This window comes from Cimex lectularius, unplaced genomic scaffold, assembly GCF_000648675.2.
Source record: "Cimex lectularius strain Harlan isolate CLEC.00 unplaced genomic scaffold, Clec_2.1 scaffold147, whole genome shotgun sequence".
Taxonomy (NCBI): domain Eukaryota; kingdom Metazoa; phylum Arthropoda; class Insecta; order Hemiptera; family Cimicidae; genus Cimex; species Cimex lectularius.
This window is the reverse complement of record NW_019392851.1, coordinates 904,381-919,107: the sequence shown is the minus strand read 5'-3', so window position 1 is coordinate 919,107 and position 14,727 is coordinate 904,381. Positions and strand designations below refer to the sequence as shown.

General features: G+C 35.7%; 2 protein-coding genes across 3 annotated transcripts in view; one reads left to right on the top strand and one right to left on the bottom strand.

Moving 5' to 3' along the window:
* Window positions 1–8: 8 nt before the first annotated feature.
* On the bottom strand, window positions 9–6,530 carry LOC106670543 (cilia- and flagella-associated protein 206-like). Of its 2 annotated transcripts, XM_014400996.2 has the most exons (12): window positions 6,249–6,530; window positions 6,019–6,193; window positions 5,500–5,694; window positions 5,284–5,442; window positions 4,995–5,229; window positions 4,735–4,864; window positions 4,547–4,651; window positions 4,303–4,449; window positions 1,862–2,010; window positions 1,699–1,800; window positions 343–478; window positions 9–277 (listed from the first exon to the last, which is right to left on the bottom strand). In XM_014400996.2, exons 1-12 carry the CDS (start codon window positions 6,360–6,362, stop codon window positions 50–52), a joined length of 1,875 nt encoding a protein of 624 aa, XP_014256482.1. In that variant the 5' UTR covers window positions 6,363–6,530; the 3' UTR covers window positions 9–49. The 2 variants fall into 2 exon arrangements, with proteins under 2 accessions (XP_014256482.1, XP_014256490.1); XM_014401004.1 differs by lacking the exon at window positions 6,249–6,530 and having other exon boundaries at window positions 5,500–5,689; window positions 6,019–6,109.
* A 2,996-nt stretch (window positions 6,531–9,526) lies between these two features.
* The window catches only part of LOC106669199 (TBC1 domain family member 14-like), a 37,816-nt gene continuing 32,615 nt past the window's right edge, over window positions 9,527–14,727 (top strand). The window contains exon 1 of the mRNA XM_014398516.2: window positions 9,527–10,367. Within this exon, the coding sequence (XP_014254002.1) occupies window positions 9,667–10,367 (701 nt within the window). The 5' untranslated portion in view covers window positions 9,527–9,666. The remainder of the gene's footprint in view (window positions 10,368–14,727) is intronic.

Below are 14,727 nucleotides of genomic sequence, written 5' to 3'. Positions count from 1 at the left end.
CAAGAGCATAGTTTTTCATAACTTTATTTACCATTTAATTCAAATTTTGTTAGAAACCTTCTTCGACAGGCCTTGTGAGTATGACGGTGTGCTGATTGTCCTCTTTCTGTCCCCGGAGGCCATAAAGGAAGTTTTGTAGTTTGGGAGTATTGGTGTAGTTATCTGTCATGGTCTGAACTTCGACTGCTTTCGGCAAGTTGACCTGTGTGCCGATATCATAAGCAAAATGTGACAGGTCTGTCTGCATGGAGTGTGTTCGCATTTTCAATATGTTCGCCTGTTTGAGAGGAAAAGAAATTGATTAAAATTTGAAGGACATATGGGGAATTTTAATCATTTTACAAGTTGGCATGCGTCCTCCTTCAGCTGCCAGGTGCTCGACCGGTGCTTAGGGTCTATGATGCTTGGCATTGGGTGTATGTCGGTCTGCACTGATTTATCACTCGATGTTAATACTTTCGTGTTAAATGGTATTCCCCTAGATTATCGCATTTAAATACATTTTTCTTATTTTTGGAATAAAGTTGTTATTTGTTTTATTGTTTGTATGTTATTAAGCAAAAGTATCAATTTAAAAAATACAATTTTAGTAGTTTCTTATGACAGTAATAAAGATTGTGACATTTCATAAGATCATCTGCAATATAACCTTTGCCCACCATAATAATATCGCATAATTAATAAAGCAAAGCTCAAGAATAGTCAGACCAGGATTAACAAACTACTTAGAAATACCAAAGAAAAATTAATTCTTTAATGAAAAGTAAATAAATAAGAAATAACAACCTGAAAACGTATTCTTTAAGCATTTTGGCTTGATATACAGATTGGGAAATGCAAATTGAACATATTTCATTTATTATCATTATGGCATAATTATTAAAGTATAATTAAAAAACATTGTGACTGGATCTAGAATGCAAGAAGGTATGGGGGCAGGAGTGTTTGGCTCTGGAACCAAATACTCAGAACCTATGCGTAAGTACACAAGTATCTTCCAAGCTGAAGTCCATTCAAAGATATGTACACAGCACAACTGAGCAAAGGATCCATGAACTATTATGTCAGAGAGCCAGTCAGCCGAAAGAGTACTAAGCTCAAATATTATTATCTCAAAGATGGTACTGAATTGCAACAATGAATAAGGTATACAAAATCAATTTCTGCCGGGTCCCAACATGTAAAGAAACAAGACCGTGCAAAGAAAGGGGCTGTTATATAAAAAACAGTAGAATTCACTCACTGGATGCAGACAATCCAAGAACCTCCTGGTGAGTTTCAGCAGGAAAGAAACAACAGAATGCACCAAAGGGTGCAGGAAAAATTTTGAATCCTAACAGGGTGCTTAACAGGACACTGTGGATTGAATGGGAACTTGGAGGAAGATTTGTATAATCCAACACGGTACATGTGGATCCTGCAAGGAAACACCCACAGGAGAAAGTGCTTTGGGATGTACAACATAACTATAAAAGAAATTCAACCACTGAGATCGGGCCAACTAATCAAACTTTATGAACTTAGAAATCACCAGTGTGCTGTAGGTACAGGGATTCTGTAGTTTTCAAAGAGTGCAGAACATTACAAATTGAATATTACATTTAACGTAGTTGAACTCAAATTTTTGAAAAGCACAGAATTTGTCCATATATATTCAAACAAGGTTTAAAAAATGAATGTACAAAATGCTTTACTTACGCTGCAAATGGATAAGTGAACTGGTTTATTGCCGTCCGTAGTTGAAGGAGTTCAATGTATTCGGGTTTCGTTCTCACCATATCCACAATTTGCTTTATAACCCTGGAGCAATAGAATTAGTTTATTCCTCTGTCAACTGTTAATACATTACATTTGAGCTTACAGATCTGGATTCTTGCAGAAAAAGTACGCCGCCTTTACATTCCTAAAGCCATAGTATTTCCCAGCGAACTTCACAATACCAATCTGGGGTCTGGCTTTTAAAACCACGCCTTCTGCGAGTAGAGCGTAAGTTGGACAAAATCCACCCATCTGAAGCCATAAAATTGTTGAAAAGGTGATTACTATTTATATTTGAGTGAAGTTTCAAAAAACGACTAATTCTATTTTAATTATACTTCTCAATTGTGAAACAGAATAATTTACTCAACTTTGATAAAATCTGACTCTGGGTTTACCACTAATTGAGTTAGTACATAAATAAAAATATAGCTCTATATATAACCATTCAATACAGAAGTGTTATGAAGTACTCAATAGTCTTCTATTCGTTTTTAATTTATTGTTTTCTTGTGGATAATGGTACTGATACTGGGAACTGGAGTTCCCCTGAGCATTGTAGCTTTACACAGCTTATTGCTGTATTTTTGGGAGCTTGCAACACATGTGAATTGAACCCTCAGTGTGCTGGTGTTCTTCCACCAAAGAAACTTATTTTCCTAAGGGGTTGGGACCCAATTCAGGGTTGCTGAGATCTGATACCACCCAGTGATGAGTGCCATGTCAACTTTCATTGCCACTGCTCCCCTTATGTGTGTAATGCTCCCATTTAATTGGCCATAGCAAATATGAAAATATAAATAAAAAATACAAACATAACATTAATACAAAATTCTGGCATAACACAGAAAGAGGTTTCAATTATCTCTCAACTTCAGCTAGTGTACCCCAAGGCTCTATTCTTGGACCTTTACTCTTTTCCATATTTCTAAATGATCTCCATTAGTTCTTAATTTCAATTCAGTGTCCTACAAACAATATCTCTAAAGCTATCTCTCTGCTCAACTATGATCTTCATTCCCTCAATCAAGAAATAACGGCATTCATTTAACCCTAACAAGTCCCAGTCCATATTAATTTCCAATAAACGCATTAATGAAGATTTCCTATCCCTCCTCATATCATCGGCTCCTCCATTAATTTTTGTCCTAAAGTTAAAAATATTGGTGTTATTTTAAACTCCAAGCTTACACAGCATGACAATGTGAGCTCTATTATTACAAAGGTCTACTCAAGCCTTCATTCTTTTCGAAGCTTTTTCATACCACAGAAAACTAGTTCTCCTTATTAAATTTTTAATAATTCCTTTATTCTCTTACTGTAGTTCTATTTTTCCACTTTTCTTTCCTTTTTCACTTATTTTTCCTTAGACTCTCAATCTGCTCATCGCCTTCAAATTGCTTATCACTCCTGTGTTAAATACTATTGTGATCTTAAGCCAAGAGATCATATTTCTTCCTATATTAATGTTTTCAGCAATCTTAACATTCTAAGCACTTATAAACTTAGATTTTTAATATACATATTTAAAATTAAATTAAATTAATTTCTTCAATATCTATAAACTTTTTCCCCACATTCCTTATCTAAATGCCATAATAATATCTCATGCTTTTAACACTCCTCTAAAACTGTAGCCTTATCCTTCAGAATTTCAGAGACAACACTGGAATTTGCTTCCCCAGAATTCTGCTTCCTCGCTTGCTTGTTTCAGATCCAATGCATCTGAGTCTTTAAAAACGACATGAATCACCTTTTCTTCCCTCTTCCTTTTCTGTTTCCCTTTTCTTTTTTTTTCTTTCACTTTTCTTTCAAAATATGGTTTCATTATTCGATTATAAATAATTAATATTTAAAAAAATATATATTTTGATGTGTTATTAGTAGTATGTTCAAGAGAAAACAAAAACAAAATTCCATATTTGCCTAGCATTCAACCCGAGCTTTAGGTCATCATAAGGGCCTATACATTATTGTCATTATTGTTTTGGATATTTTATTACATGTTTATTAACTGAGGCCATTCAGCATGAAAAACTTCAAAGCTCAATTTCTCGAAACTATGAAAACAGCATTTCTTCTTAGCAGAGTCAAATACATTCATTCATGTAAAGCAATTCACCATAGTAACAAAATATTGAATGCCAATATTTTGTTTAAAAAGTAGAACAGGTGGTTGAGAAACTCACGAACAACCGTAATTACAATTTTGTGGCTTGTCTACCACTTCTTTGTTTGGAGCCAAGGTACCTTAATGTGAGCAACACCGTGCTTTGGACCATCCATCTACAACGTATTCAAAGTCAATTGAAAATTCCTTGTTGCTCAAAAACTTGCTTTTTGCCAAAAATAAATCTATTAATTAATAATTATAAGAAATTGTTATTAGTCATTTCTGGTCCTCTAATATTTCTGAAGAGGAAACCTGTAAGGCTTCAAAAATGGATTAAATTGAATAAATGATCTTGCTTTTGTTGAAATTAAAACCATACATACAACAAATTTAAACTATCTTTATACTAAAACAACTGATAAATTCACTACCTCTAAGGTATAAACTTCATTGTTTTCAGGATAAATAACATCCTGCAAAACCAACTGCTGAGAGATGACTTCTCCAATTGTTTCTTCTTCAAAAAAGTCAAGAGGTCTATTTACAATTTTCAGAACCCATTTTGGAATAGTCTTGACCTGGCAAACCGCGTTGAAAATTATTCATATATAGCCAAAAACATTTATCATTAAAATTATCTTTTCAATATCATCTATATAATTAATAAAACGCTACCTTAGCGTATTGCATCATCGTTTTCAGCAATTTATTGTAAACACTATACAGAATCAGCATTTCTTGAAATGTCTTCCAGTACTTGAAAACTTTTCTGAATTGAGGCTGAAAAAAAAAACATATACAATTAAATTACAATCTATTTGCTTTCATTGCTTACCTAGATAAAAAAGGAATAAAATTCGTACATATATCACAGAAGTCTCAATAGCAACTTTGCATTTAGTGTGTTCAATTAATGAAGTCAGTCTTTTATTTAGTGCCTCTTTAACATTTTCAAGTTCAGTAAGATGTGTTTTGATGTTTTGTTTTATCACACTGAAATAAAAATGAAATGATTTGTAGGATAATTTGATTTAAATTGTGTAAGATGTGTTTGGCTTAAGAAATTCATCTGAGGATATGAGCATACTATGTTTCATATATATATACAATATTAAAATCTTACTTCAAATAAAATGAAATCTGTTGCCAAAGGCATAAAAGTTCTTTTGCCAATTTTACATCGTTACTACCAAATGGACTACGTTTTGATCGCAGTAGGAAATTCTTATTTTTTGAATCCCATTCGTACTCCATCTCGAATGCCTTTTCTAACGGGGTTAATTTGCACTCAATTCTCCCAATGGATTCATTCAATATGGTTTCCATCGAAAATGCTGCCTTTGTTAAAAGTTGTGGCACTAAAGAAAAATATATTAATATCGTTCTCAGGTAAAAAAAAATTTTAAACTGACTATCATCGATTCCGGCTCCTCCCAGCCTCCTCATATTGTTGAATAAACGAATGCCAACAAGCAATTTGTTCATTTCTTCAAGTTCTAATGATTTTTTATAGCGGGTGAGCTTTATGAATTTCAATAAATCTTCTTGAGACAGTACACTTGCCAGAGCACCTTAAAAAAACAAAAACTTTTAATTAAGCGAGGATTAAGCTTATCTCTAGTATCTACATTCTGCTTCATTATAGACATCTGGTTGGCTTGGGTCACCCATCCCTGATGAAAGTACAAGATAAAGTATTATTTGTCTGAACAAAACCTTTGTGGAATTTTGGATGGGATCATTCGGCATAACATTTATAATCTGTTTCTTAAGTGGTTGGATGTATAAGTCATAAAGTTTTGCATGTTCTTCGAGTACCTGTTCTGTAAAAAATTTATTTTTTATTTTTGAACAATAGAATATAATTATTCTGTGTATGTAAGGTATTGGTTGAAATGAAAAACTTAGTGTCATGAGCAGAATTCGAATCCACGACCTTCAGCTCAATACGCTGCTGCTTTAACCACTTGAGCTATTGTGATGTGCAGAGCAGTGGTGTATTGAGCTGAAGGTCGTGGGTTCGAATCCCGCTCACAACACTAAGTTTTTCATTTCAACCAAGACATTACATACACAGAATAATTAATTGAAAGAAGTAATTTGGTCAATCAGACCACTAAACATAATGGATTTAACAGAGCTTATACCTTGTCCTCCAAAATCGAGTGAAAAATATGCTTGAGCTTTCATCATCTGTAGCTTGATCCCCGATTTTGACATGATATCTTTAATAGCTAAATTTGTTATCCTGATTATGTCTTGATAGGGATCCCTTGAGTTGTCATAGAACTTGTGCTTAGGAATCACGAGCATGTTGGCTACCTGACAGGAAAACAGGATGAATAAACTAAAAAGCGAAAAAATGGCATCTACTTACTGTGAACTTTGCCATCGCCTCTGTGATGTTTTTCCCCTTCGCCTGACATGTTGCACGGATTTCATTGAGTATTAAACCATGGCTTTTCTGTTGTTGGCTCCAAAAGTGGAACATTTTTCTTGCAGTTCTTAGCTACAATTTACTAAGGTTACCAGGACTACGAGCAACCCGGAGCAGTTTTCAAAATCAATATGCAATGCAGGTCATATTAATACAGATCAAAATCAAATGGATAAATTTGAGGAAAAATTAAATAAAGTACATTACTTTTTTATAACAATAAATCAATTGTTGAAATTCTGATTTCTACTAACAGAGTTCTCTTCAATTATTTTATTCTATTTATAATATAAGCAATTAAAAACATTTTTTAATACAAATATTTCATTTTATTGTTTGATTCAAATATTAGATTCTCTCATAAGCAAAACTGTTATCCTATGTACAAAATATGTCTGTTCAGTTTTGTAGTCAACCAAACACAGATGAGTCTGGCACGGCAAACTTTTTTCTTGATGCCTACAGGATGATAATCCTCTAGCTAGTAATTTCAGATCATTTAGGTCTTCCTATTCCCCATGTCTTGGTATGTCAGACAAAGAAATTTGAAACGGCCGAGATACAAAAATTATTATTGTTAAAAATGTTGTTGCTTATATATATGAAATATTTCAAAAGTTACAATATGAAGTAAAATATAGAAAACTAAGCATTTACTCCATCAGAGAAGGATCTGCTTGTATACCAATGTATCTAGAATTTAAGCAAGAATGCTGCATTACACCAGTACAGAATTCCAAATAAAATTTTAGGGCAGTGGCAATAAGAATGAGGATACACGACTGCAAGTGTACAGTTGCGATGTTCAGTTAACGGTGAAACATATTTTAACTATGTTCACTATAAGCACTGAGGACACAATGCCATTTGTAGAGCGACCTTGCTGATTTATTGGAAGATAATGCTGGTAATATAGATTTTTAATTTTTTACAATCAGCAAATTTATTAAATAAAATATGAATAGTTTCAATTTTTTTCTTGAAAAATGAGTCGGTTGTGCAGGGGGTCATGAACATGAAGACGGGGACAGCTCTCTGGGTTAAATGGATCCTAGACTCATAATGCCCAGAGTATGTGCATGCCTCATTGTCAAGTACTATGTAGCTTTATCTAAAAAATTATTTAATTAGTGCCAAAGAAGTTACTGCTGTGTCAGGGTAGTCCCACTAAGGGTTGCGCTCACCCCTGTTGGTGGTTGCCCCTCAATCATACTATCTGTGTATGAAAAAGAAAGGGTTGATGCCCATGAAAATATGACCTAAATGGGCATCCTTTAATTTAATAAAAAAGTTTTTTTTTGTTTGTTGCAAGCAATAAAACCAATATTGTTTGGTACTATTTTAATGCTTTTGTTTAGGGCCGTTGGTGGCCGAAACAGGCACATTGACACAGCGTTAATCTGTAAGGTAAATGGCCTGGGTTCAAATCCAGCAGCCCTGCATTTGAACCTGACATTTACAAATGGGCTTAAACAATTTTTTTTTTTTTTTGTAAATGTTTTATCTAAACAACTAATGTTGAAATTTTCTTGTAAGATTTACATGTACTCTGTTTTCGATAAAAATCAAAACCAAATTGTTTTTGTTACTATTGTTTCCCATTTTTCAATAAATATGTGTTGTAAATGTTTTGGAAACTATTAATGTACAAAATAACCCATGTTTCAGGATATTCTTAAATCCAAAAATGTGATTTTTTTAAAAATTAATTAACTTATTTTATTTATTTATTTTTTTGAGAGAGGGGTACCAGTACACTGTGGGATATGGGGAATGATACTACTGTGAAACATTCCAACGATGAAGGGTTCCAGTATTTTAGCTACCACATACTGATGGACATGATGTAGCAATGGCAGAAAGAATTAGCCATGATAAATAGCATCATGCTACGAGAAATAAAGCTGAATGTTGCACATTGGAGCTCTTCTTACTAGTTGACGAGCAAGAGGAAGAGATAATCTTGACTCCTCTGAGAATAGGTAATTTAGGCCCTCCCATGGATATCTAATGACTAGAGAATCGCTTCCTCTTAGCAAAACTTGTAGAGAATTAGTACAGTAAAACATAATCAAATAGTGTGGATATGACAGGGCAAAAAGACAACACCTCTGGCTAGTCAATTGTCAGAGATTCTTGGGGAAAATTCCCCGAATATGAACAATTTGTTTGCCTTCTTATGATCCATTCAATGATCTTTAAAAATTTAGATCACTCTAGCCAACTGGGTATAAGGTGAATTGGGCATCAGGTTGCTTTGTTTGGGAACCTCGGGTCCAGATTTGGAAGTGTGTGGACATGGGCAGTGGCATGCACAGCCATCAGATGATCTTTGCAACAACGATTAATTATAGTTGGATTAAATTTTAGAGCTAAGGTGAATGCCCGATTGTATTGTGTCATCTGGGCTCGTCTCCTAGTCTGCCCAAAGGAACTGTTCATATGAAGTTATAAGGATTTAAGCAGATCATAACCAACAGAGATGTATTACCTTTTCATTATTAAAAAATTTCAATTATTCTTTTTATGTAAGGTCTTGGTTGAGATGAAAAAGTTAGTCTCACAACTCTCAAATCAAGACCTTAAATAAAAAGATTAATTAATTGAAATAATTAATATGGTCAATTAGACCACTAAACATAAATGGATTAATTATTAAAAAATTGGAAATTTTTCTAATAAGTTTTAAATTTTTGTTTTTGTTTCAAATAATAAAACCAAATTGTTTGGTACTCTTTTAATACCAGTAACGCAATTTTTGTTTCCAATTTTTTAATAAATTTTCGTTGTATTTGTTTTTTTCCTAAACAATTAATGGTGAAGTTTGTGTCATAATAAATGTTTTATTTAAAAAAAAAAACTTTATTCTTTTTATAAGATTAAACTGTACATGCAACAAAATTGCAGGTACTATGTGTAATATTTAGTGGCAGTTAATTAATGATTATTTAAAGAACGTGAGATACGGTCTGGTGTGATGTAGATTAGAAAAACATTTTCTTTACGGTCCCAACGTTCGATCTTTATCGAGATCATCTTCAGGACTCAAAGTGTGTGTTTTCTGGGTTGTCGTGTCACTGTTGTGAGACGTGTTGAGAGCGTTGCGACTCAAGATCTTTAGATAATCATTGTAAGCACTGTTTTTGAGCCAATGTGCATTTTGAATAAAAGCGGGAAAAGAGGAAAAAGGGAAATTTGTCTGCGTTGGGTGGCAGAACAGGTTTTTCAAGGTTTCACCCGTGAAGGGTTTCCTCCTGCAGTCATAACAATGTGTTCTCGCGTGGCAGTGTCGTCTTTATCCGCGCTGGTGTCTCGGACTGCATCGGTGTAATCTTCAGGCCTTTAGGGCCGTTTTAAGATGAAGACGATCACCTCGGGAAAAGAGCACGATGTCAAGTACACGGCGATATCCAACGGGCCGAGCCAGCCCCAGCCTCAGCCGCGGACTGAGCCATGTCAGGAAGAATGCGATAACTTGATAAAGTGCGATTCCCAGTTGGCGTCAAGCTTTAGAGACGGAAAGCTGCACAAGAGGCTCCGGCCGGGGTACTACCTCCAACGCGTCTTTCTGCCTAAAGCGAAGAGCCAGAGCGTCGTCCTCGGCAAAGGGACGGACGCCGTCCAGGACAAGGAACCATCTGACTCTGAAGAGACGGAAAACTGGTTCAGGACGTGGCCGGACTGTCTTGAGAAGAAGAATGACGACAAAGAAAAACAGTCGGAGACCAAGAATCCGCCGGTCTCGCTCGACAGCGTCCTCCATGATCTGCCGATCGCCTACAGCCCCGTCACCAAGCAGATCCACCTCATCGACGATTGCGTGAAGAAGAACGAGCGGCTGCCGAGGACAGACACCGGGGCGAGTTCCTTCTCAAGCACCGTCTCCAGCCTCAGCGACGCTTCGCCTTCGACCAACGGCGACCAGCAGCAACAGGCCGACGTCGCTTTCGACGTCTCCGACAACTGCTCGCTCATCTCCATCGGCAACTGCAGTATCGTCTCAGAAGACTCGGATGGCGACAAGCCAAAGAGGAGAGGACTCTCGGGGTTTTTCAGCAGGTAAGGCCGTTTTACTTTCTCTCACGTTAAACCCGTCGATTCTGTCGAATTTGTTGTTTTACAACTCATGTGTTTGATTATGTCAGGCAAACACCTTCTACATTAATGAACCAATAAATTTCTCAATTGCGTTTAACACAAATGACACCTTGCCCTTCAGGCATTTATTGCCTCCGTTTTCCTTTATCTGCCTATCATCGCTGTTTTGGTCTGTGGAAAGTGTTCACTGACACAAACTCACCACTGATGATGGCAAAAGGCCAAACGCGTCTGACAGCAGTGATGATAGTCCAAAAATGATCGGAACGACCAAGCTAAACGTTTATTACCCCACAGAGATCACAAGGAGAAATTTCATGGAATTTTGTATTTTATTCTATTATTATTTGTTTACAAATGAATTATTTAAAAAAACGTTCAAAATATCAACAAGAGTGAAAATGTAAAATCATGCAGGCCATAGGTTTAGGAAATAGACAGTAAAGTTTTGAAATTATGTTGCTGCTGACCTAAGCAACATACAGACACTGCTGCAAATCAGCTCTTGCCTGGTACCAAGAGGTGCAGAAGCATACCTCATGAATTGTCACCCAAGGTATATTTAAAAAAAAACCTTCCAGGTCAATTTGCATAAAAGACCGTGTGCTTGGTGGAGTGAGCCTAAATTAAGAAAATAAACTAGAGAGGTGGAACGTTTTAAATAACTCAAGGCCTAACAATTCAAATTTTACCACAGACCTAATTAATAAACTGTAAGATCATCTTCTTCCTCACCAGACCTTGCTCCTTAAAATGTTCAATTCAGATAAGTTTCTTTTTGCTATGCCAAACTGTTTTCGGCTTTTAGGTACGGGTACCGGATAATAAATTTTTATACCATATTCATATGTTGCATTGTATGGAGATAGTGGATTGTTAGTGCATCTTTTATACTGATATGTCGTTAGTATCTGGTTATATCCAATTGGGTCAGATGAAAACGAAGACTCAAATGGTCCAATCTGAGATCCAGACACAAAACGACTGTTGAACACCTGAAAGGTGCTGAATTTAATTTGCGCGTTACTTTCAACCAGTAGAAACAGTCAGACAACAATTAACAGACCTTCTGATGCGCCAGAAAACACATGGATACATTAATGATCTACAAGAACTTGTTTGTACTCTGTGGAGAAAAACATTTCAACTGAATTCACAACTAGATGTAAGGCCAATTTGTTTTATAAACCAAACATAACCGGAACTGTTAGACAACATTGTCTACCAATCAGAACCTATTAGACCTTTCCTAATTATCTAGGAGTGGCACTTTGAACGCAGGGAACCTGCAACTGGAGGCACGATCCTTCATAAAGTTAGTTTCTTAATCTTGCAAAAAGCACAATTGAAAAAAATCATCAAACTTAGCTGTCATATTGCCTTCAACGAATTTTCTGTCTTATGAAAATTATAAACCAAAAGATTATATTAAGTGAGCTTAAAATAGGAAACTTCCTCGTTGAATCATTATTTATTTATTTTTTATGTATAAAGGAGATCAACCGAAAACATGAATCTCCTCCCCTCCGGCAGCGGATTATTGCATAATATAACTATTCATTTTGTATTAAATAATTTTTTAAATTATATTTCAGAAATTAGTTTAGTTTTTTTTTAAGATAGTAATTTGCCTATTTGGTCAGGGTCATCATTAAGTGAGTCTTTGATGGGGGTTGGAATTTCCAACTATAAAATGTGCTTAACTGTTATCCTTTCTCTACAACATCTCAAAGCGGAGTATCTTTTTTTTTGCCAAGATATAAGAATGAGCAATGATGATTTCTTCGTGCTTGTAACCCCTAAGAGATGAGGCCGAAGATTTTACGCAGTCTTTTACCTCCCTAAGTTCATATTAAAATTAGTTCGTGAATGCACCCAAAATCTCCAAAACCTGATGATATCTTGGTGCCAGGGCAAATTTTGGGTAACGAAAAAGCAACACACACTGGCTAGAGGAGGATCTGCAAGTCCGTACATAGGCCCCGAACCTATACTTGGGTTGACAAAATCAAATACAGAATCGTCCATGGCATAATGGATCCAAATAAAACAAAAGGAGAAGTGGATAAACTCTAGCGGGCGCTAGACACGGTGAACTTATAACGTATAAGTATAACCTCACCTAGACTGGGCAAATCACTGCTGCAGTAGGAGAGGGCTACACTCAGAGGAGTGATATGACTATTAACCGGTCACTGGCATCAGAGAAAACATGTACACAACATGGGCATATATAATGATGATCCCATCTGCAGATTATGCAATGAGGAGGAGGAAATAGCCAACCATATCATCTTCGAATGCGAAGCAACGGCTCAATGGAGCTTTAACCTTGCATACAGAAAAAAACCCAGGGAATGAAATGGTAGCAGCAACAGTCAATGAGCTAATACTTCTGAGAAAAAGGATCGAGTCGATTGCACTGAACTAGGAAGGTACAATAAAACAGAAGGCAGCAGTGTCTGGGGACCACAAACCCCGCTTCCTAATTTCCTCATCACCATTTCCGTCACCTCTCTAACTTTGACGTTAGAAGTCGCATCCCATTCTTCCTGCCATAGTTGCCAAGATCTTTTATGCCAAGTTTTCACAATTTTGGTGTTTTTGTAACTTTGTCTCCATCAAAGACCGCCTGCTTTAACAAACGCTTCACCTTCTTATTACCCAATATTCCACAGTGTCCAGGAATCCACATGAGTGCTACCCTATTTCCCTGATTTTGCAATGATTCAAAGGCAAATAATTTTTTTTTTTTATTAATGGATGAACAGAAAAGTTGTTATGGAGTGACAGTAGCGCTGACTGAGAATCAGTACAGATAATTATCGTTTTACTGGATGGGACTAATGTAGTTACTTAGCTATTGCTGTAAGCTCAGCAGGGAAGCTGCTACATACAGGTGGTAGGGTAAACATACTGTGATTTATTATTACATATGAAGTTAAAGCGAACAACAAATTATTTCCTGTGTCTATCCACCCAGGACGTCACGAATATAAAGAACGATAAAACGGCTGGCTCATTTATCTCGACTGAGGTGGAAATTTATGATACATTGACAGTGACGTGTTGAATTTTCAATGATGTTTGAACCCGAACGTCGACCCCTTTCAATTATTAACGACATAAAGAAAACCAAAGATAAGTCTAAGAAACGACAGTAATGCCCAGCCTTACGCTAGCCCTGAAGTCGATTGTGTCCTTTCCATTTTAATATTTATTGTCGGACATTTGTCACATCAGAATTTTTCTCTAAAACCGTAAACTTCGTTGGATACTCTACGAAAACCTGAACTTCAGAAGTGTATTTTTGCATTTTGACTTGACACAACTTGTCCGTTATTATACTAAAACGATTAGAAAGTTTTTCAGTCGAATTGAATTTAATTGGGCCTGCAAGCTGTTGGTACATAAATATCTCAGATGCCAAGCGTTTCTGGCAGGATTAAGACAAATTAGACGATTCGAACTTACTTTGAATTAGTTTCTATGAGGTTTGAAGTAGTTGCAACCATTGTTTTTTTTTCGCATTGTTTATCTATTTTTAAAATATTTATAGGCATGGCATGCCTTTTTAGAAAAAAACGTTGAATACTGCCAGTACATTTAATAGTTACATAATTGCTAAACTTTTCGAAAACGACCAGCCCCTCTTTTTTTATCTGCACGTCGAACTCGTAACCTCGTTATATGAAAGGTGGGAAAACGAGTGACATTGGTGTTTTTTTAGTCGTCAAATCGCGCTGGAAATGGATCTGCCTAGCTGTTTACTTATATATCGTGGGTAATGTTTAAATTTTTGTAATTCTTGAGTATTATTAGTTTTAGATAAACGCAATTCTTTCCGGTTGCCTGGATATTGCAAAACTATGAATTCTGCGATTGCTGAAAAATTAAGACGTGCCATCGCCTAAACGACGTGCACAGCGAAATTTCATCATTACAAACAACACCCGAGTGTACATTACTTAATGTAATGGCTATAATTTTTTTATAGCACCAATAAAGGAACGACTGAATCCCATTGCCTTGTACGGAAACGGAACAGAGATAACTTTTACATAAATCCTATTATAAAACAATCTACTTTAATTTAAGTGGTTTAGATTAAATTTAACCGGTTTAAACAAACACTCAGCCTGTTTGTTGTTGTGTTGGAAACAGAAGAGAGTCGAGAAAAAAAAATTGAGCAATGTTTCTACGGTGTTTTATAGATAATCGTTGCTAAGCTTTTTTCTTCTATCTGTATATATTTTTGGATTTTGACTTGACACAACTTGTCCTTTTTATACTAATACGATTAGAAAGTTTTTCAGCCGAA

Excerpts from the sequence above, each read along its gene's own strand:
- LOC106670543 (XM_014400996.2), bottom strand. The coding sequence starts at position 6,362 with ATGTTCCACTTTTGGAGCCAACAACAGAAAAGCCATGGTTTAATACTC. Across the intron at positions 5,230-5,283 it reads AGGAGCCGGAATCGATGATA|TGCCACAACTTTTAACAAAG; the intron begins GTCAGTTTAAAA and ends ATTTTTCTTTAG. Across the intron at positions 2,011-4,302 it reads ATGAAGTTTATACCTTAGAG|ATGGGTGGATTTTGTCCAAC; the intron begins GTAGTGAATTTA and ends TTATGGCTTCAG.